General features: G+C 44.7%; 1 protein-coding gene across 2 annotated transcripts in view; it reads left to right on the forward strand.

Moving 5' to 3' along the window:
* Window positions 1-5043: 5043 nt before the first annotated feature.
* Window positions 5044-20938, forward strand: part of MARCHF4 (membrane associated ring-CH-type finger 4) — a 106960-nt gene continuing 91065 nt past the window's right edge. Inside the window, exons 1-2 of one of the 2 annotated variants that reach the window (XM_056537001.1) lie at window positions 5045-5841; window positions 5920-6849. In XM_056537001.1, the coding sequence (XP_056392976.1) occupies window positions 6394-6849 (456 nt within the window). In that variant the 5' untranslated portion in view covers window positions 5045-5841; window positions 5920-6393. Of the gene's footprint in view, window positions 6850-20938 lie in introns of both variants that reach the window. The other variant, XM_056537002.1, reaches the window with a different exon arrangement.

Below are 20938 nucleotides of genomic sequence, written 5' to 3' on the forward strand. Positions count from 1 at the left end.
CCAAAGCCTGTGTACCTGAACTTCTGCTACCCATCCTGACTACGAACCTTGCCGCCTGCCCCCGACCTTCTGCTACGTCTGACCTTGCCTCTGCCTAGTCCTTCTGTCCCACGCCTTCTCAGCAGTCAGCGAGGTAGAGCCGTTGCTAGTGGATACGACCTGGTTGCTACTGCCGCAGCAAGACCATCCCGCTTTGCGGCGGGCTCTGGTGAAAACCAGTAGCCTCTTAGAACCGGTCCACTAGCACGGTCCACGCCAATCCCTCGCTGACACAGAGGATCCACTACCTGGAAGCCGAATCGTGACAAGTAGGTATATTCTTGTATATAGGAGCAGTATTATAGTAGTTATATTCTTGTATATAGGAGCAGTATTATAGTAGTTATACTCTTGTATATAGGAACAGTATTATAGTAGTTATATTCTTGTATATAGGAGCAGTATTATAATAGTTATATTCTTGTATATAGGAGGCAGTATTATAGTAGTCATATTCTTGTATATAGGAGCAGTATTATAGTAGTTATATTCTTGTATATAGGAGCAGTATTATAGTAATTATATTATTGTATATTGGAGCAGTATTATAGTAGTTATATTCTTGTATATAGGAGCAGTATTACAGTAGTTATATTCTTGTATATAGGAGCAGTATTATAGTAGTTATATTCTTGTATATAGGAGCAGTATTATAGTAGTTATATTCTTGTAGATAGGAGCAGTATTATAGTAGTTATATTCTTGAATATAGGAGGCAGTATTATAGTAGTTATATTCTTGTATATAGGAGCAGTATTATAGTAGTTATATTCTTGTATATAGGAGGCAGTAATATAGTAGTTATATTCTTGTATATAGGAGCAGTATTAAAGTAGTTATATTCTTGTATATAGGAGCAGTATTATAGTAGTTATATTCTTGTATATAGGAGCAGTATTATAGTAGTTATATTCTTGTATATAGGAGCAGTATTATAGTAGTTATATTCTTGTATATAGGAGCAGTATTATAGTAGTTATATTCTTGTATATAGGAGCAGTATTATAGTAGTTATATTCTTGTATATAGGAGCAGTATTATAGTAGTTATATTCTTGTATATAGGAGACAGTATTATAGTAGTTATATTCTTGTATATAGGAGCAGTATTATAGTAGTGATATTCTTGTATATAGGGGGCAGTATTATAGTAGTTATATTCTTGTATATAGGAGCAGTATTATAGTAGTTATATTCTTGTATATAGGAGCAGTATTATAGTAGTGATATTCTTGTATATAGGGGGCAGTATTATAGTAGTTATATTCTTGTATATAGGAGCAGTATTATAGTAGTTATATTCTTGTATATAGGAGCAGTATTATAGTAGTTATATTCTTGTATATTCTTGTATATAGGAGCAGTATTATAGTAGTTATATTCTTGTATATAGGAGCAGTATTATAGTAGTTATATTCTTGTATATAGGAGGCAGTATTATAGTAGTTATATTCTTGTATATAGGAGCAGTGTTACGCCTAGCGCTCCGGGTCCCCGCTCCTCCCCGGAGCGCTCACGGCGTCTTTCTCCCTGCAGCTCCCCGGTCAGTCCCGCTGACCGGGAGCGCTGCACTGTCATGGCCGTTGGGGATGCGATTCGCACAGCGGGACGCGCCCGCTCGCGAATCGCATCCCAGGTCACTTACCCGTTCCCGTCCCCTGCTGTCATGTGCTGGCGCGCGCGGCTCCGCTCTCTAGGGCGCGCGCGCGCCAGCTCCCTGAGACTTAAAGGGCCAGTGCACCAATGATTGGTGCCTGGCCCAATTAGCTTAATTGGCTTCCACCTGGTCCCTGACTATATCTGACCTCCTCCCATGCACTCCCTTGCCGGATCTTGTTGCCCTTGTGCCTAGTGAAAGCGTTTTGTGTGTCTAAAGCCTGTGTACCAGTACTTCTGCTATCCACCCTGACTAAGAACCTTGCCGCCTGCCCCGACCTTCTGCTACGTCCGACCTTGCTTCTGTCTACTCCCTTGTACCTCGCCTATCATCAGCAGTCAGAGAGGTGAGCCGTTGCTAGTGGATACGACCTGGTCACTACCGCCGCAGCAAGACCATCCCGCTTTGCGGCGGGCTCTGGTGAAAACCAGTAGTGACTTAGAACCGGTCCACTAGCGCGGTCCTCGCCAATCCCTCTCTGGCACAGAGGATCCACTACCTGCCAGCCGGCATCGTGACAAGCAGTATTATAGTAGTTATATTCTTGTATATAGGGGCAGTATTATAGTAGTGATATTCTTGTATATAGGGGGCAGTATTATAGTAGTGATATTCTTGTATATAGGGGGCAGTATTATAGTAGTTATATTCTTGTATATAGGAGCAGTATTATAGTAGTTATATTCTTGTATATAGGAGCAGTATTATAGTAGTTATATTCTTATATATAGGAGCAGTATTATAGTAGTTATATTCTTGTATATAGGAGCAGTATTATAGTAGTTATATTCTTGTATATAGGTGCAGTATTATAGTAGTGATATTCTTGTATATAGGGGGCAGTATTATAGTAGTTATATTCTTGTATATAGGAGCAGTATTATAGTAGTTATATTCTTGTATATAGGAGCAGTATTATAGTAGTTATATTCTTGTATATTCTTGTATATAGGAGCAGTATTATAGTAGTTATATTCTTGTATATAGGAGCAGTATTATAGTAGTTATATTCTTGTATATAGGAGGCAGTATTATAGTAGTTATATTCTTGTATATAGGAGCAGTATTATAGTAGTTATATTCTTGTATATAGGGGCAGTATTATAGTAGTGATATTCTTGTATATAGGGGGCAGTATTATAGTAGTGATATTCTTGTATATAGGGGGCAGTATTATAGTAGTTATATTCTTGTATATAGGAGCAGTATTATAGTAGTTATATTCTTGTATATAGGAGCAGTATTATAGTAGTTATATTCTTGTATATAGGAGCAGTATTATAGTAGTTATATTCTTGTATATAGGTGCAGTATTATAGTAGTTATATTCTTGTATATAAGAGCAGTATTATAGTAGTTATATTCTTGTATATAGGAGCAGTATTATAGTAGTTATATTCTTGTATATAGGAGCAGTATTATAGTAGTTATATTCTTGTATATAGGGGGCAGTATTATAGTAGTTATATTCTTGTATATAGAAGCAGTATTATAGTAGTTATATTCTTGTATATAGGAGCAGTATTATAGTAGTTATATTCTTGTATATAGGGGCAGTATTATAGTAGTTATATTCTTGTATATAGAAGCAGTATTATAGTAGTTATATTCTTGTATATAGGAGCAGTATTATAGTAGTTATATTCTTGTATATAGGAGCAGTATTATAGTAGTAATGTTCTTGTATATAGGAACAGTATTATAGTAGTTATATTCTTGTATATAGCAGCAGTATTATAGTAGTTCTATTCTTGTATATAGGAGCAGTATTATAGTAGTTATATTCTTGTATATAGGAGCAGTATTATAGTAGTTATATTCTTGTATATTCTTGTATATGTGTGTGTGTGCTCTTTATATATGTATGTGCTCCGTATATCTGTATATGTGTTGTGCTGTGTATATATATATATGTGAGTGTCCCTGTCTGACAGTTATCCAGAACTACTATCCTCCATCCAGCCCCCCCCCCCCCCCCCCCCCCTTTCCAGCTGATTGCGTCACAGCTCCCTGCGGGATGACGTAGCAGACGGGGCGGCGCTGTCCACACAACATAGTGCTGAAACTGCATCCGCAGGAGCCGCCGGCCCCGAGCACCGCTCCCCACATACACCGGACCCCAGAGCGGACCCCAGCTGTACACGGAGCGGACCCCCGGTCTAGACCCCGGACACCCGGAGCGGACCCCGGACCCCCTATAGAACCCCCCCCCCCCCCCTGTAGACCCCGCACCCCTGTAGACCCCCGGACCCCCTGTAGACTCCGGACCCCCTGTAGACCCCGGTCCCGGCCTCCTACGGGTATTCTTCCTCCTCAGTCCTGCAGAGGAGCCACCGGCGGATCCCACCTCCTCCTCCCGGGGCCCCGCACTGACACACTGCTCCGGATATGGTGGCATGCTATGCACGCACAGGGCAGTGGAGCCGGCAGGGCTGATCTCTCGGGGAACTTCCTGTTCCCTGGCATTGAGGTGGGGTAGACAGACAGAACAGACCCTCCATCTCCTGCCCCTCTAAATAGAGTTCTGGGGGTCTCAGATGTCCTCCTGTCTCTTATAGGGTCCTGGTGGTCTCAGATGTCCTCCTGTCTCTTATAGGGTCCTGGGGGTCTCAAATGTCCTCCTGTCTCTTATAGGTCCTGGGGGTCTCAGATGTCTTCCTGTCTCTTATAGGGTCCTGAGGTCTCAAATGTCCTCCTGTCTCTTATAGGGTCCTGGGGGTCTCAGATGTCCTCCTGTCTCTTATAGGGTCCTGGGGGTCTCAGATGTCCTCCTGTCTCTTATAGGGTCCTGAGGGTCTCAGATGTCCTCCTGTCTCTTATAGGGTCCTGGGGTCTCAGATGTCCTCCTGTCTTTTATAGGGTCCTGGGGTCTCAGATGTCCTGTCTCTTATAGGGTCCTGAGGGTCTCAGATGTCCTCCTGTCTCTTATAGGGTCCAGGGGTCTCAGATCTCTTCCTGTCTCTTATAGGGTCCTGGGGTCTCAGATGTCCTCCTGCCTCTTATAGGGTCCTGGGGTCTCCGATGTCCTGTCTCTTATAGGGTCCTGGGGTCTCAGATGTCCTCCTGTCTTTTATAGGGTCCTGGGGTCTCAGATGTCCTGTCTCTTATAGGGTCCTGAGGGTCTCAGATGTCCTCCTGTCTCTTATAGGGTCCAGGGGTCTCAGATCTCTTCCTGTCTCTTATAGGGTCCTGGGGTCTCAGATGTCCTCCTGCCTCTTATAGGGTCCTGGGGTCTCCGATGTCCTGTCTCTTAAAGGGTCCTGGGGTCTCAGATGTCCTTCTGTCTCTTATAGGGTCCTGGGGGGGGGGGGGTCTCAGATGTCCTCCTGTCTCTTATAGGGTCCTGGGGTCTCCGATGTCCTGTCTCTTATAGGGTCCTGGGGTCTCAGATGTCCTGTCTCTTATAGGGTCCTGGGGTCTCCGATGTCCTGTCTCTTAAAGGGTCCTGGGGTCTCAGATGTCCTTCTGTCTCTTATAGGGTCCTGGGGTCTCAGATCTCCTCCTGTCTCTTATAGGGTCCTGGGGTCTCCGATGTCCTGTCTCTTATAGGGTCCTGGGGTCTCAGATGTCCTCCTGTCTCTTATAGGGTCCTGGGGTTTCCGATGTCCTCCTGTCTCTTATAGGGTCTTGGGGGTCTCTGAAGTCCTCCGGCCTTTTATAGGGTCTTGGGGGTCTCCGATGTCCTCTGCCTCTTATAAGGTCTTGGGGGTCTCAGATGTCCTCCTGCCCCTCTTTATAGGGTCTTGGGGGTCTCAGATGTCCTCCTGCCCCTCTTTATAGGGTCTTGAGGGTCTCAGATGTCCTCCTGCCCCTCTTTATAGGGTCTTGGGGGTCTCAGATGTCCTCCTGCCCCTCTTTATAGGGTCTTGGGGGTCTCAAATGTTCTCCTGTCCCTCTTTATAGGGTCTTGGGGGTCTCAGATGTTCTCCTGCCCCTCTTTATAGGGTCTTGGGGGTCTCAGATGTTCTCCTGCCCCTCTTTATAGGGTCTTGGGGGTCTCAGATGTCCTCCTGCCCCTCTTTATAGGGTCTTGAGGGTCTCAGATGTCCTCCTGCCTCTCTTTATAGGGTCTTGGGGGTCTCCGATGTCCTCTGCCTCTTATAAGGTCTTGGGGGTCTCAGATGTCCTCCTGCCCCTCTTTATAGGGTCTTGGGGGTCTCAGATGTCCTCCTGCCTCTCTTTATAGGGTCTTGGGGGTCTCCGATATCCTCTGCCTCTTATAAGGTCTTGGGGGTCTCAGATGTCCTCCTGCCCCTCTTTATAGGGTCTTGGGGGTCTCAGATGTCCTCCTGCCCCTCTTTATAGGGTCTTGGTGGTCTCAGATGCCTCCTCTGAAGCAGTTTCCCCCCTCATTTGTCCTATGTAGAATCAGAACCATCTTTTTTCCATCTTTGTGTCGACACTTTTGATAATTGATATTTTTTATTTGATACTTTTTAGGGTTCCCCACGGGATTGGGGTCTTGTAGGAAGCGATCACCTTTTACATTCCCCTCATTGATTGAGGTCATATTTGTAACCAATGCCCCCCTCCCCTTAGGCTGATTCCCTCTTTGTATATACATTGGGGGTCTTACGATAAGCGGGGGTCCTCCCTATACAGTGAGCACAATCTGGTGGTCTCAGGGCACTCCTCTGGCCTCAGACCTCCCGGGTCTGACACTTTTCCCGCTTATATTTTGGAGAGGAAAGCCTGCACATGTTCTTGAGAGCCGTCCTGCTTTTATGGTGCTGTGGATTATTGGGTCCAAGACAGATGTTGCGCCATCAGGGTCTCCTCAAGTGCCGATGCCGGATGCTTTTCAATGACTTGAAGGTCTTGTTGCTCCGGCGCCCTCCACAGACGCCTTGTTTGCCCATGAACAGCTCAGAATGTGAGGGGGGCGCCGGAGGCAGCTTGGTGGCCAACAATAATACGTTGACATCATTGGGGCGAGCATGGAGGGTCCCGGCGGGTGGGACGTCCACCCCAGAAGAAGATTGGCGCTATCCTGCTACGACCCATGGACTCCAGCACCAGCCCACGTCCATGGTCAGCAGCGCCTCCTCCGAAGACTTCTGCAAAGCAAAAGCTGAGGATAGGTTCTCCCTGGGCAGCATGGACAGTGGGATGAGGACCCCCCTCTGCAGGATCTGCTTTCAGGGTCCTGAACAGGTAAGTCCTTATATATGTGGACCGCCCTGCATTGAGCTGTGTTTATTCTGAACATCCCATGTGAAGCCTTAGAACAGTGTTTCCCAACCAGGGTGCCTCCAGCTGTTGCAAAACTGCAACTCCCAGCATGTCCGGACAGCCAAAGGCTGTCCCGACATGCTGGGAGTTGTAGTTTTGCAACAGCTGGAGGTACCCTGGTACGGAAACACTTCCTTAGAAGAGCCACTTTATGGCAGCAAATATGGTCCTTAGCATTGGCATTGAGTGGTAGTAAATAGCAAATGAAGAACTATTGTGGTGTCCAACAAGGCAGAACATACCAGGGGTGACCACTAATGGGGACTATATGGCCATGACCCAGCCTTACAAAGGTCCCCGGTGAAACATAGTCCTACAAGGCAGAACATACCAGGGGTGACCACTGAGGGGGACTATATGGACGTGACCCAACTCTCCACTGGTCTCCGGTGAAACATAGTCCTACAAGGCAGAACATACCAGGGGTGACCACTGATGGGGACTATATGGACATGACCCAACTCTACACAGGTCCCCGGTGAAACATACTCCTACAAGGCAGAACATACCAGGGGTGACCACTGATGGGGACTATATGGACATGACCAAACTCTACACAGGTCCCTGGTGAAGCATAGTCCTACAAGGCAGAACATACCAGGGGTGACCACTGATGGGGACTATATGGACATGACCCAACTCTACACAGGTCCCCGGTGAAACATAGTCCTACAAGGCAGAACGTACCAGGGGTGACCACTAATGGGGACTATATGGACATGACCCAGCCTTACACAGGTCCCCGATGAAACATAGTCCTACAAGGCAGAACATACCAGGGGTGACCACTGATGGGGACTATATGGACATGACCCAACTCTACACAGGCCACTGGTGAAGCATAGTCCTACAAGGTAGAACATACCAGGGGTGACCACTGATGGGGACTATATGGACATGACCCAACTCTACACAGGCCACTGGTGAAGCATAGTCCTACAAGGTAGAACATACCAGGGGTGACCACTGATGGGGACTATATGGATGTGCCCCAACTCTCCACTGGTCCCCGGTGAAGCATAGTCCTACAAAGCAGAACATACCAGGAGTGACCACTAATGGGGACTCTATGGACGGGACCCAGCTCTACACAGTTCCCCGGTGAAGCATAGTCCTACAAGGTAGAACATACCAGGGGTGACCACTAATGGGGACTATATGAATGTGCCCCAACTCTCCACTGGTCGCTGGTGAAGCATAGTCCTACAAGGCAGAACATACCAGGGGTGACCACTGATGGGGACTATATGGACATGACCGAGCTCTACACTGGTCCCCTGTGAAACATAGTCCTACAAGGTTTGAGCGAGTTACATCCAAGAGTCATGGAAAGCTGAATGTCCACCCTCATGGTTATAGTCATGGCGGCCATCAGTGCGCGTCACCCGCCATTTTTAGATAGAATATTTTATTTACCAGCGACAAATGAATAGTTTGCAACTTTTTGAGTTTTTCCTCTAGTTTTTTAGTCCAAGCTGGACTGAAGCTATGACGGCACTAAGTGGTCAAGGACATTGGGGTGCGTAGTGTTGTGTTACCTCATGTTTCAGGGTCAGGTTGGTGGTCACCACTTTTGGCGAGTCTGGGCCATGTATAGTCACATGACTTGTCCATAAGTTTATAACTCCGCTCTCCACCAACACCAAAGGTCATTACGATATCTCATCCGTATCCCCACTTATATAATAGAGACATGTGCTTCTGCCTCTTATAGGGTCCTGGGGGTCTCAAATGTCCTCCTGTCTCTTATAGGTCCTGGGGGTCTCAGATGTCTTCCTGTCTCTTATAGGGTCCTGAGGTCTCAAATGTCCTCCTGTCTCTTATAGGGTCCTGGGGGTCTCAGATGTCCTCCTGTCTCTTATAGGGTCCTGGTGGTCTCAGATGTCCTCCTGTCTCTTATAGGGTCCTGGGGGTCTCAAATGTCCTCCTGTCTCTTATAGGTCCTGGGGGTCTCAGATGTCTTCCTGTCTCTTATAGGGTCCTGAGGTCTCAAATGTCCTCCTGTCTCTTATAGGGTCCTGGGGGTCTCAGATGTCCTCCTGTCTCTTATAGGGTCCTGGTGGTCTCAGATGTCCTCCTGTCTCTTATAGGGTCCTGGGGGTCTCAAATGTCCTCCTGTCTCTTATAGGGTCCTGGGGGTCTCAGATGTTCTCCTGCCTCTTATAGGGTCCTGGGGGTCTTAAATGTCTTCCTGTCTCTTATAGGGTCCTGGGGGTCTCAGATGTCCTCCTGCGTCTTATAGGGTCCGGGGGTCTCAGATGTCATCCTGTCTCTTATAGGGTCTGGGGGGTCTCAGATGTCCTCCTGCGTCTTATAGGGTCCGGGGGGTCTCAGATGTCATCCTGTCTCTTATAGGGTCTGGGGGGTCTCAGATGTCCTCCTGCTTCTTATAGGGTCCTGGGGGTCTCAGATGTCTTCCTGCCTCTTATAGGGTCCTGGGGGGTCTCAAATGTCCTCCTGCCTCTTATAGGGTCCGGAGGGTCTCAGATGTCCTCCTGTCTCTTATAGGGTCCTGGGGTCTCAGATGTCCTGTCTCTTATAGGGTCCTGGGGTCTCAGATGTCCTGTCTCTTATAGGGTCCTGGGGTCTCAGATGTCCTGTCTCTTATAGGGTCCTGGGGTCTCAGATGTCCTCCTGTCTCTTATAGGGTCCTGGGGTTTCAGATGTCCTCCTGTCTCTTATAGGGTCCTGGCGGTCTCAAATGTCCTCCTGCCTCTTATAGGGTCCCGGGGATCTCAAATGTCCTCCTGCCTCTTATAGGGTCCTGGGGGGTCTCAGATGTCCTCCTGTCTCTTATAGGGTCCTGGGGTCTCAGATGTCCTGTCTCTTATAGGGTCCTGGGGTCTCAGATGTCCTGTCTCTTATAGGGTCCTGGGGTCTCAGATGTCCTCCTGTCTCTTATAGGGTCCTGGGGTTTCAGATGTCCTCCTGTCTCTTATAGGGTCCTGGCGGTCTCAAATGTCCTCCTGCCTCTTATAGGGTCCCGGGGGTCTCAAATGTCCTCCTGCCTCTTATAGGGTCCTGGGGGGTCTCAGATGTCCTCCTGTCTCTTATAGGGTCCTGGGGGGTCTCAGATGTCCTCCTGCCTCTTATAGGGTCCTGGGGGGTCTCAGATGTCCTCCTGTCTCTTATAGGGTCCTGGGGTCTCAGATGTCCTCCTGTCTCTTATAAGGTCCTGGGGGTCTCAGATGTTCTTCTTCCACTTATATGACATTATATATATATATACACACTTTCTCTATCATTTCCTTGCAGTTTAGGTCTTGTTCACATATCGGACACTTGTCCTGACCCGTCTCTGCTCCAATATGGCTCTTCTTATAGGGAGTCCGGCAGCTCTGTGAGCAGGAGGTGACTGGGTTATTAGACTAAATGTAAAGAGTAAAGTTACAGATGACTGACAGTAATATAAACACGTGACACATTGTAACACAAGAAATATTACAATGTTGCAGAATAAGCTTTATTTATAAATAAATAATTTTGCTTCTATTTCAGTTTGATCCAATTTTCATTACAGTTTTCACATTCTTTCTAGCGTCCATAGAAGTACTCCCCAACCAGCGTGCCTCCAGCTGTTGCAAAACTACAACTCCCAGCATGCCCGGACAGCTGAAGGCTGTCCGGGCATGATGGGAGTTGTAGTTTTGCAATAGTAAAAACAACAGAAAACAGCGGAAAAACCATAAATTGTGCTTTGGTGAACATTCCCCAAGACTATGTTTACACGCCAGAATTTCTGCTATTCTGTTTTTTCGCAGTTTTGCAGAATTTGGATGAAATTCTGGCAGGATTTCTCTGCGCTCAAAACAAAGAATTCTGCCGAAAGTTAAATCCCCATTGACTTCATTGGGATTCCACCACAGCAGATCCCCATTGCCCAAGTACATTTTGGCAGAATTTTTCAGTGGAATTCTATGAGGAAATTCTGCCTTGTGAACATGGCCTTAGAATTTACACACAGCCGTATCCATTGATTGAAGCAAGTTACATAGTACAAGGGTAAATGATAAGAACAATGGCAACAAAGTATATGAGAAAACTGCAGAACTTTCTAGTTCAAACCCCAACAACCAGGGCAGACGTCTCCTGCAAAGTCCGAAGGACCCAACATGAATAATCTTTATTTATATCGACATGTACAGTATGTAACTCCGGAAGTGATCAGTATTGATCCATGGACTCACAGAAATCGTCTGATCACTAGATCTGCATTTATAGGGGTGTCCAGGATTAGAATAAACATGGCGGCTTCCTTTCAGTTTAACAACTGTGCATGGGTTGTGTCTGGAAATAATCGCTCCTCGTCCTCCCTATACACATGCATGTAATGGTGAGAGGGGAGAAATATGCTGCCAGACACCTCTGCTCTCCTTCCCCAGACTCCTATGTACCTTTTAGACCCATCTTTCCCCTCCTCCAGACTCCTCTCCTTCTCCAGACTCCTCTGTCCTCCTCCTCCAGACTCCTCTCCTTCTCCAGACTCCTCTGTCCTCCTCTTCCAGACCCCTCTGTCCTCCTCCTCTAGACTCCTCTGTCCTTCTCCAGACCCCTCTGTCCTCCTCCAGACCCCTCTGTCCTCCTCCTCCAGACTCCTCTGTCCTCCTCCAGACTCCTCTGTCCCCTCCTCCTCCAGACTCCTCTGTCCTCCTCCTCCAGACTCCTCTGTCCCCTCCTCCTCCAGACTCCTCTCTCCCCTCCTCCTCCAGACTCCTCTGTCCTCCTCCTCCTCCAGACTCCTCTGTCCCCTCCTCCTCCAGACTCCTCTGTCCCCTCCTCCTCCAGACTCCTCTGTCCCCTCCTCCTCCAGACTCCTCTGTCCTCCTCCTCCAGACTCCTCTGTCCCCTCCTCCTCCAGACTCCTCTGTCCCCTCCTCCTCCAGACTCCTCTGTCCCCTCCTCCTCCAGAATCCTCTGTCCTCCTCCTCCAGACTCCTCTGTCCCCTCCTCCTCCAGACTCCTCTGTCCCCTCCTCCTCCAGAATCCTCTGTCCCCTCCTCCTCCAGAATCCTCTGTCCTCCTCCTCCAGACTGGTTGCAGGAGGGAGACATTGTAACGAGTCCTGTAGCTGTGTGACCAGAACGAGATCAGTCTAAAAACAAAAATGAGAGCGCTCCATGGTGTATTAAGAGATATAAAATAGTAAAGAGGGAAGGCATGAAAGCCGCTCACCCCAGGGAGGTGTGTACCAACATACACAACAATGGTTTGCACACAGATGGATACGAGGGATCCGCTGTAGTAGTTGTAAGGAGGGGTATGAGGCCCAGGACACACAAGATAAGGCCAGGTACACTCATGCCTGATGAAGCTGCGGAACTGCTGTGAAACGCGTTGTATCTTGGGAATAAACTATCCTTTGTTTTACTTGGCCTTACCTTGAGTGTGTCCTGCGCCTTGTGGAGCCGGCGTCCTGCTTGAAGCCGTACCTCCTCCTCAGGTTTCTGTTCACTGACATTAAGCAGAGATGTCACCACATATTCTTCAGCCATACATGTTTCTGTGGGACTTTTTTCATGTTTCATGAATATTCTGTAGAAGTCAGTTTCATTTTGGCAGATGTGACCGACACAAATTCAGTATTTGAGAGTTTTTGGGAAAATAAAGTAGATATTTGACCAAGAGGAAATAGAAAGTGTAAACCTCACACGACTGCTGATGGCGTAACGAAATGGCGGTGAACAATTCACAACTAGCTCTGCGCTGACATCACTCATTGTTACAGTAACAAGTCTTATCATTTAGTTACATCATGTTATAGAAACTGAAGCCTCATGTCCGTGAGAAGGTTTATTTTATATTATTTATGTGTCATATTTATAATGTTCAGGATTGGTTAATTTAATGATTAATAAAAAGAACCTTGTGATGATTTGATGTTTAAGGGTTAAATTACCTATCCCATGCTTGTAGTTGACATATAATTAACATGTGGTCAAGAAAGAGACGCTGGAACATACCCACACATAAAAAGTCATGGCCGTAAAATGTTTCTAGAAAATTAAATATTTCTCACAGGAAAGGATTGCAGTTGTTTATTCCCTTTGTGTATATATATATATATAGATCTCCTCTCCTCTGTATATATATATATATATATATATATATATATATATATATATATATAGATCTCCTCTCCTCTGTATATATATATATATATATATATATATATATATATATATAGATCTCCTCTCCTCTGTATATATATATATATATATATATATATAGATCTCCTCTCCTCTGTATATATATATATATATATATATAGATCTCCTCTCCTCTGTATATATATATATATATATATATATAGATCTCCTCTCCTCTGTATATATATATATATATATATATATATAGATCTCCTCTCCTCTGTATATATATATATATATATATATATATATATATTGCAGTAACACAGGTTTTGCTATACACATGTTTATTCCCTTTGTGTATATATATATATATATAGATCTCCTCTCCTCTGTATATATATATAGATCTCCTCTCCTCTGTATATATATATATATATATATATATATATATATATATATAGATCTCCTCTCCTCTGTATATATATATATATATATATATATATATATATATATATATATAGATCTCCTCTCCTCTGTATATATATATATATAGATCTCCTCTCCTCTATATATATATATATATATATAGATCTCCTCTCCTCTATATATATATATATATATATATAGATCTCCTCTCCTCTGTATATATATATATATAGATCTCCTCTCCTCTGTATATATATATATATAGATCTCCTCTCCTCTATATATATATATATAGAGAGATCTCCTCTCCTCTGTGTATATATATATATATATATAGATCTCCTCTCCTCTGTATATATATATAGATCTCCTCTCCTCTGTATATATATATATATATATATATATATATATATATATATATATATAGATCTCCTCTCCTCTGTATATATATATATATATATATATATATATATATAGATCTCCTCTCCTCTGTATATATATATATATATATATATATATATATATATATATTGCAGTAACACAGGTTTTGCTATACACATGTTTATTCCCTTTGTGTATATATATATATATAGATCTCCTCTCCTCTGTATATATATATAGATCTCCTCTGTATATATATATATATATAGATCTCCTCTCCTCTGTATATATATATATATATATAGATCTCCTCTCCTCTGTATATATATATATATATATATATATATAGATCTCCTCTCCTCTGTATATATATATATATATATTGCAGTAACACAGGTTTTGCTATACACATGTTTATTCCCTTTGTGTATATATATATATATAGATCTCCTCTCCTCTGTATATATATATATAGATCTCCTCTGTATATATATATATATAGATCTCCTCTCCTCTGTATATATATATATATATAGATCTCCTCTCCTCTGTATATATATATATATAGATCTCCTCTCCTCTGTATATATATATAGATCTCCTCTCCTCTGTATATATATATATATATAGATCTCCTCTCCTCTGTATATATATATATATATATATATATATAGATCTCCTCTCCTCTGTATATATATATATATATATATAGATCTCCTCTCCTCTGTATATATATATATATTGCAGTAACACAGGTTTTGCTATACACATGTTTATTCCCTTTGTGTGTATTGGAACTAAACCAAAAAAGGAGGAAAAAAGCAAATTGGACATAACAGTGGCGTTGCTAGGGTTGGTGTCACCCGGTGCGGTAGAAAATGGTGTCACCCCCATACCTCCCCCCCCCTCAGTAAGTTTTTAGCCTGTTGTGACAGACACCACTGTTGTAGCGCATTGTGAGAAATTCCAGTATAATAATCAGATATACCAGTTGCCACAGAATGGGAAAGTGTTAAAGAAGTTTTCACCATTTAAATATACAGCTCCCAGAATTACTTAAAGGGGTACTCCACTGTAAAACATTTACTTTTATATCAACTGATGCCAGAAAGTTAAACAGATTTTTAAATTACTTCTATTTAAAATCTTAATCCTTACAGTACTTATAAGCTGTTGTATTCTCCACAGGAAGTTGTGTAGTTCTTTCCAGTCTGTCCACAGTGCTCTCTGCTGACACCTCTGTCCATGTTAGGAACTGTCCAGAGCAGGATAGGTTTGCAATGGGGATTTGCTCCTACTATGGACAGTTCTTGACATGGACAGAGGTGTCAGCACAGAGCACTGTGGTCAGACAGAAAATAAATTAAAAAAGAAAAGAACTTCCTGTGAATCACTTATACAGCAGCTAATAAGTACTGGAAGGATTAAGATTTTTAAGTAGAAGTAATTTATAAATCTGTTTAACTTTGTAGCACCAGTTGATTAAAATTTTTTTCCCAGTAGAGTACCCCTTTATGCAGTGGTGAGGTTATGCTGGGAGTTGTAGTTTCACTTATCATAACTGTAGAACTGACAAGCGACTACAGCTCTGATAGGACATAGAGAGGAGAATGTACAATGATATCAGTGACTACAGGTGACGTCTTCTCTATAGTGAGGAGAATACAGAATGATATCAGTGACTACAGGTGACGTCTTCTCTATAGTGAGGAGAATACACAATGATATCAGTGACTACAGGTGACGTCTTCTCTATAGAGAGGAGAATACACAATGATATCACTGATTACAGGTGACGTCTTCTCTATAGTGAGGAGAATACACAATGATATCAGTGACTACAGGTGATGTCTTCTCTATAGTGAGGAGAATACACAATGATATCAGTGACTACAGGTGACGTCTTCTCTATAGTGAGGAGAATGTACAATGATATCAGTGACTACAGGTGACGTCTTCTCTATAGTGAGGAGAATACACAATGATATCAGTGACTACAGGTGACGTCTTCTCTATAGTGAGGAGAATACACAATGATATCACTGATTACAGGTGACGTCTTCTCTATAGTGAGGAGAATACACAATGATATCAGTGACTACAGGTGACGTCTTCTCTATAGTGAGGAGAATACACAATATCAGTGACTACAGGTGACGTCTTCTCTATAGAGAGGAGAATACACAATGATATCAGTGACTACAGGTGACGTCTTCTCTATAGTGAGGAGAATGTACAATGATATCAGTGACTACAGGTGACGTCTTCTCTATAGTGAGGAGAATACACAATGATATCAGTGACTACAGGTGACGTCTTCTCTATAGTGAGGAGAATACACAATGATATCAGTGACTACAGGTGACGTCTTCTCTATAGTGAGGAGAATACACAATATCAGTGATTACAGGTGACGTCTTCTCTATAGTGAGGAGAATACACAATGATATCAGTGATTACAGGTGACGTCTTCTCTATAGAGAGGAGAATACACAATGATATCAGTGACTACAGGTGACGTCTTCTCTATAGTGAGGAGAATACATAATGATATCAGTGACTACAGGTGACGTCTTCTCTATAGTGAGGAGAATACACAATGATATCAGTGACTACAGGTGACGTCTTCTCTATAGGGAGGAGAATGTACAATGATATCAGTGATTACAGGTGACGTCTTCTCTATAGTGAGGAGAATACACAATGGTATCATTGACTACAGGTGACGTCTTCTCTATAGTGAGGAGAATACACAATGATATCAGTGACTACAGGTGACGTCTTCTCTATAGTGAGGAGAATACACAATGGTATCATTGACTACAGGTGATGTCTTCTCTATAGTGAGGAGAATACACAATGATATCAGTGACTACAGGTGACGTCTTCTCTATAGTCTTCCCTTATCTAATTCAGATGGTACATACCGCCTGGTCCAGCTAAAACTTTTCTCTGCAGAATGTGACGCCCAGACCTCTCCTCACTATGTCAGCGCATTCTCATCCTCTATATGAAAACAAGTATTATTATAAACCTGCATCCTCTAAATATAATACTACTATACACTATACTCTTTGATTATAAACCTTCCATACACCATACCCACTGAATATAATACTACCACACACTGTACATTCTGAATATAATACCAACACATACTGTACCCTCTGAATATAATACCGCCACACACTGTACATTCTGAATATAATACCAACACATACTGTACCCTCTGAATATAAATCTGCCACATACTGTACCCTCTGAATATAATACCGCCACACACTGTACATTCTGAATATGATACCAACACATACTGTACAGTCTGAATATAAATCTGCCACATACGGTACCCTCTGAATATACTGCCACACACTGTACCCTCTGAATATAAATCTGCCACACACTGTACCCTCTGAATATAAATCTGCCACATACTGTACCCTCTGAATATAAATCTGCCACATACTGTACCCTCTGAATATAAATCTGCCACATACTGTACCCTCTGAATATAAATCTGCCACATACTGTACCCTCTGAATATAAATCTGGCGGTGTTGCTAGTGGATGATGGGGGTGCTAGTACTGGGGAGGTGTTGCTGGAGGATGATGAGGGTGCTACTGGCCATCTCCCTGGCAGTATCACCCCCATCATCCATCGGCAGGATCGTCCTCCTGGCAGGAGCACCCCCATCATCCACCATCAGGATCTGCTGATGGAGGTGCTGCTGCTGGGGGGGGTTTGCTGGTGGATGATGAGGGTGCTACTGTCAGGGGGGGGAGCATTAGGTAGGCCGCAGTTCCCCCACTTAAGGTAGGTAGCAGTTCCCCCACATTAGGTAGGTAGCAGTTTCCCCACATTAGGTAGCATAGATTCCCCACATTAGGTAGTAATTTCCCCACATTAGGTAGCACAGATTCCACACATTAGGTAGCACAGATTCCACACATTAGGTAGCAGTTTCCCCACATTAGGTAGCACAGATTCCCCACATTAGGTAGCAGTTTTCCCACATTATGTAGCAGCCTTTGCACATTAGGTAGCAGTTTTCCAACATTAGGTAGCATAGATTCCCCTCATTTGGTAGTAGTTTCCCCTCCATTAGGCCGCAGGTTCCCTTGCCTGTTCCCCACAATAGGTCAAAGTCTCCCCACATTAGATCGTTGGTTCAAACAAACCCCCCCTCCCCCCACACACAAAAAACCCCCACACACACACACACACACACACACACAGAGAGACACACACTCACAGAGAGAGACACACACACACAGATAGAGAGAGAGAGAGACACACACACACACAGTCAGAGAGACACACACACACACACAGAGTCACACACAGACAGAGAGCCACACACAGACAGAGATAGCGACAGACACACACACAAACACACACACACAGACACACACTCACAGACACACACACACAGAGACACACAAACAGAGAGAGTGAGACAGACACACACTCACTCACCCATCCAGCGCAGCGCTCCTACTCTCCGGTCGCTCAGCGAATGACGTCACGTCTTCCTGCGCCAGCCCTGCGGAGGGACGTCGGACCAGCGCAACAGAAGACGTGGGGGCGCAGGCCGGTTCACTGTGCAGGTGACGGGGGGAGGGTGGGGATGCTAGTACGGAGGCGCAACAAGTGAGGACCCGGGGGGGGGGGGTGGTTAGATGATGCTATTACAGAGACAGCGCAAGTGGGGGCCGGGGGGGGGGGTGCTGCTAGTACGGAGACAGGCAGCGCAACTGAGGACCGGCGGCGTACCTGGTGTCACCCCATCAGGATGGTGTCACCCGGTGCGGGCCGCACCCCGGTCGCAACGCCACTGGGGCATAATGTCACCAAACTCCAAAAATGGGCTGGACAAAATTATTGGCGCCCTTTCAAAATTGTGGATAAATAAGATTGTTTCAAGCATGTGATGTTACTTTATACTCACCTGGGGGCAAGTAACAGGTGTGGGCAATATAAAAATCACACCTGAAAGAAGATAAAAAGGAGAGAAGTTCACTTAGTCTGTGCATTGTGTGTCTGTGTGTGCCACACTAAGCATGGACAACAGAAAGAGGAGAAGAGAACTGTCTGAGGACTTGGGAACCAAAATTGTGGAAAAATATCAATAATCTCCAGGTTACACGTCCATCTCCAGAGATCTAGATTTGTCTTTGTCCACAGTGCACAACATTATCAAGAAGTTTACAACCCATGGCACTGTAGCTAATCTCCCTGGGGGTGGACGGGAGAGAAAAATTGATGGATTGATGGTCAACGCTGGATAGTCCGGATGGTGGATAAGCAGCCCCAAACAAGTTCCAAAGATATTCAAGCTGTCCTGCAGGCTCAGGGAGCATCAGTGTCGGCGTGAACTATCCATCGACACTTAAATGAAATTAAACGCTATGGAGGAGACTCAGGAGGACCCCCCTATGGAGGAGACCCAGTAGGACCCCACTATGGAGGAGACCCAGGAAGACCCCACTATGGAGGAGACCCAGGAGGACCCCCACTATGGAGGAGACCCATGAGGACCCCCACTATGGAGGAGACCCATGAGGACCCCCACTATGGAGGAGACCCATGAAGACCCCCACTATGGAGGAGACCCATGAGGACCCCCACTATGGAGGAGACCCATGAGGACCCCCACTATGGAGGAGACCCATGAGGACCCCACTATGGGGGAGACCCAGGAGGACCCCACTATGGAGGAGACCCAGGAGGACCCCCACTGCTGACACAGACATAAAAAAGCAAGACTACATTTTACCAAAATGAACTTGAGTAACCAAAATCCTTCTGGGAAAACGTCTTGTGGACAGATGAGACCAAGTGTGATAAAGTGGCAAGGAAAGGGTGCATTTCCTTGACTGACTCTGAAGGATCCCTCACCTGGGGCCTAAGTAATCAGGCATCAGACAGGGGAGGTGTTCAAAAGGAAGAGGCTCAGTCTGATCTGGTCTCTCCCTTGGAAACAGCAGGTCGGTGTAAGGGGGAGACAAGGGTCCCTGTTGGAAGCCCAAGTGACAGTGGGAACTGTGAGTAATCAGGTTGCAGGGGGCACATGTTTTAACTGGATGAGGGGAGCTTAGTTAGTAGACCGGGCATGCTGAGAGTTGTAGTCAGTGACCAGGCGGTCTACGACTTTATTTTGTTCCGGTTTTATGTTTTGTTTTACCTGCAACCTGTATAAATAAAGCTGGCGAGGTGACAGACTTGTATGCTGAACTGTTGTCTGGCGAGTTATTGTGAGGAACGTGTCCAGTGGCCGTGACCAGGACGATCCCAGAGCTATCCCCGAGGACGGTTCCTCACACAAGATAGAGCTTTTTGGTAAAGCCCATCATTCTACTGTTTACAGAAAACGGAATGAGGCCTACAAAGAAAAGAACACAGAACCTACAGTGACATATGGGGGAGGTCAGTGATGTTTTGGGTTGTTTTGCTGCCTCTGGCACTGGGGGCCTTGAATGTGTACAAGACATCATGTAATCTGAGGATTACCAATGGGTTTTGGGTCGCACTGTACAGCCCAGTGTCAGAAAGCTGGGTTTGTGTCTGAGATCTTGGGTCTTCCAGCAGGACAATGACCCCAAACATACGTCATAAAGCCCCAGAAATGGACGACAACAAAGTGCTGGAGAGTTCTGAAGTGTCAGCAATGAGTCCAGATCTAAATCCCATTGATCACCTGTGGAGAGATCTTAAAATTACTGTTGGGAAAAGGCACCCAACAGACCGGGAGCAGTTTGTAAAGGAAGAGTGGTCCAACATTCCGGCTGAGAGGTGTAAGAAGCTTATTGATGGTTATAGGAAGAGTGGTCCAACATTCCGGCTGAGATGTGTAAGAAGCTTATTGGTGGTTATAGGAAGAGTGGTCCAACATTCCGGCTGAGAGGTGTAAGAAGCTTATTGATGCTTATAGGGAGAGTGGTCAAACATTCCGCCTGAGAGGTGTAAGAAGCTTATTGATGGTTATAGGGAGAGTGCTCCAACATTCCGCCTGAGAGGTGTAAGAAGCTTATTGATGGTTATAGGAAGAGTGCTCCAACATTCCGGCTGAGAGGTGTAAGAAGCTTATTGATGCTTATAGGGAGAGTGGTCAAAC

This window comes from Hyla sarda, chromosome 8, assembly GCF_029499605.1.
Source record: "Hyla sarda isolate aHylSar1 chromosome 8, aHylSar1.hap1, whole genome shotgun sequence".
Taxonomy (NCBI): domain Eukaryota; kingdom Metazoa; phylum Chordata; class Amphibia; order Anura; family Hylidae; genus Hyla; species Hyla sarda.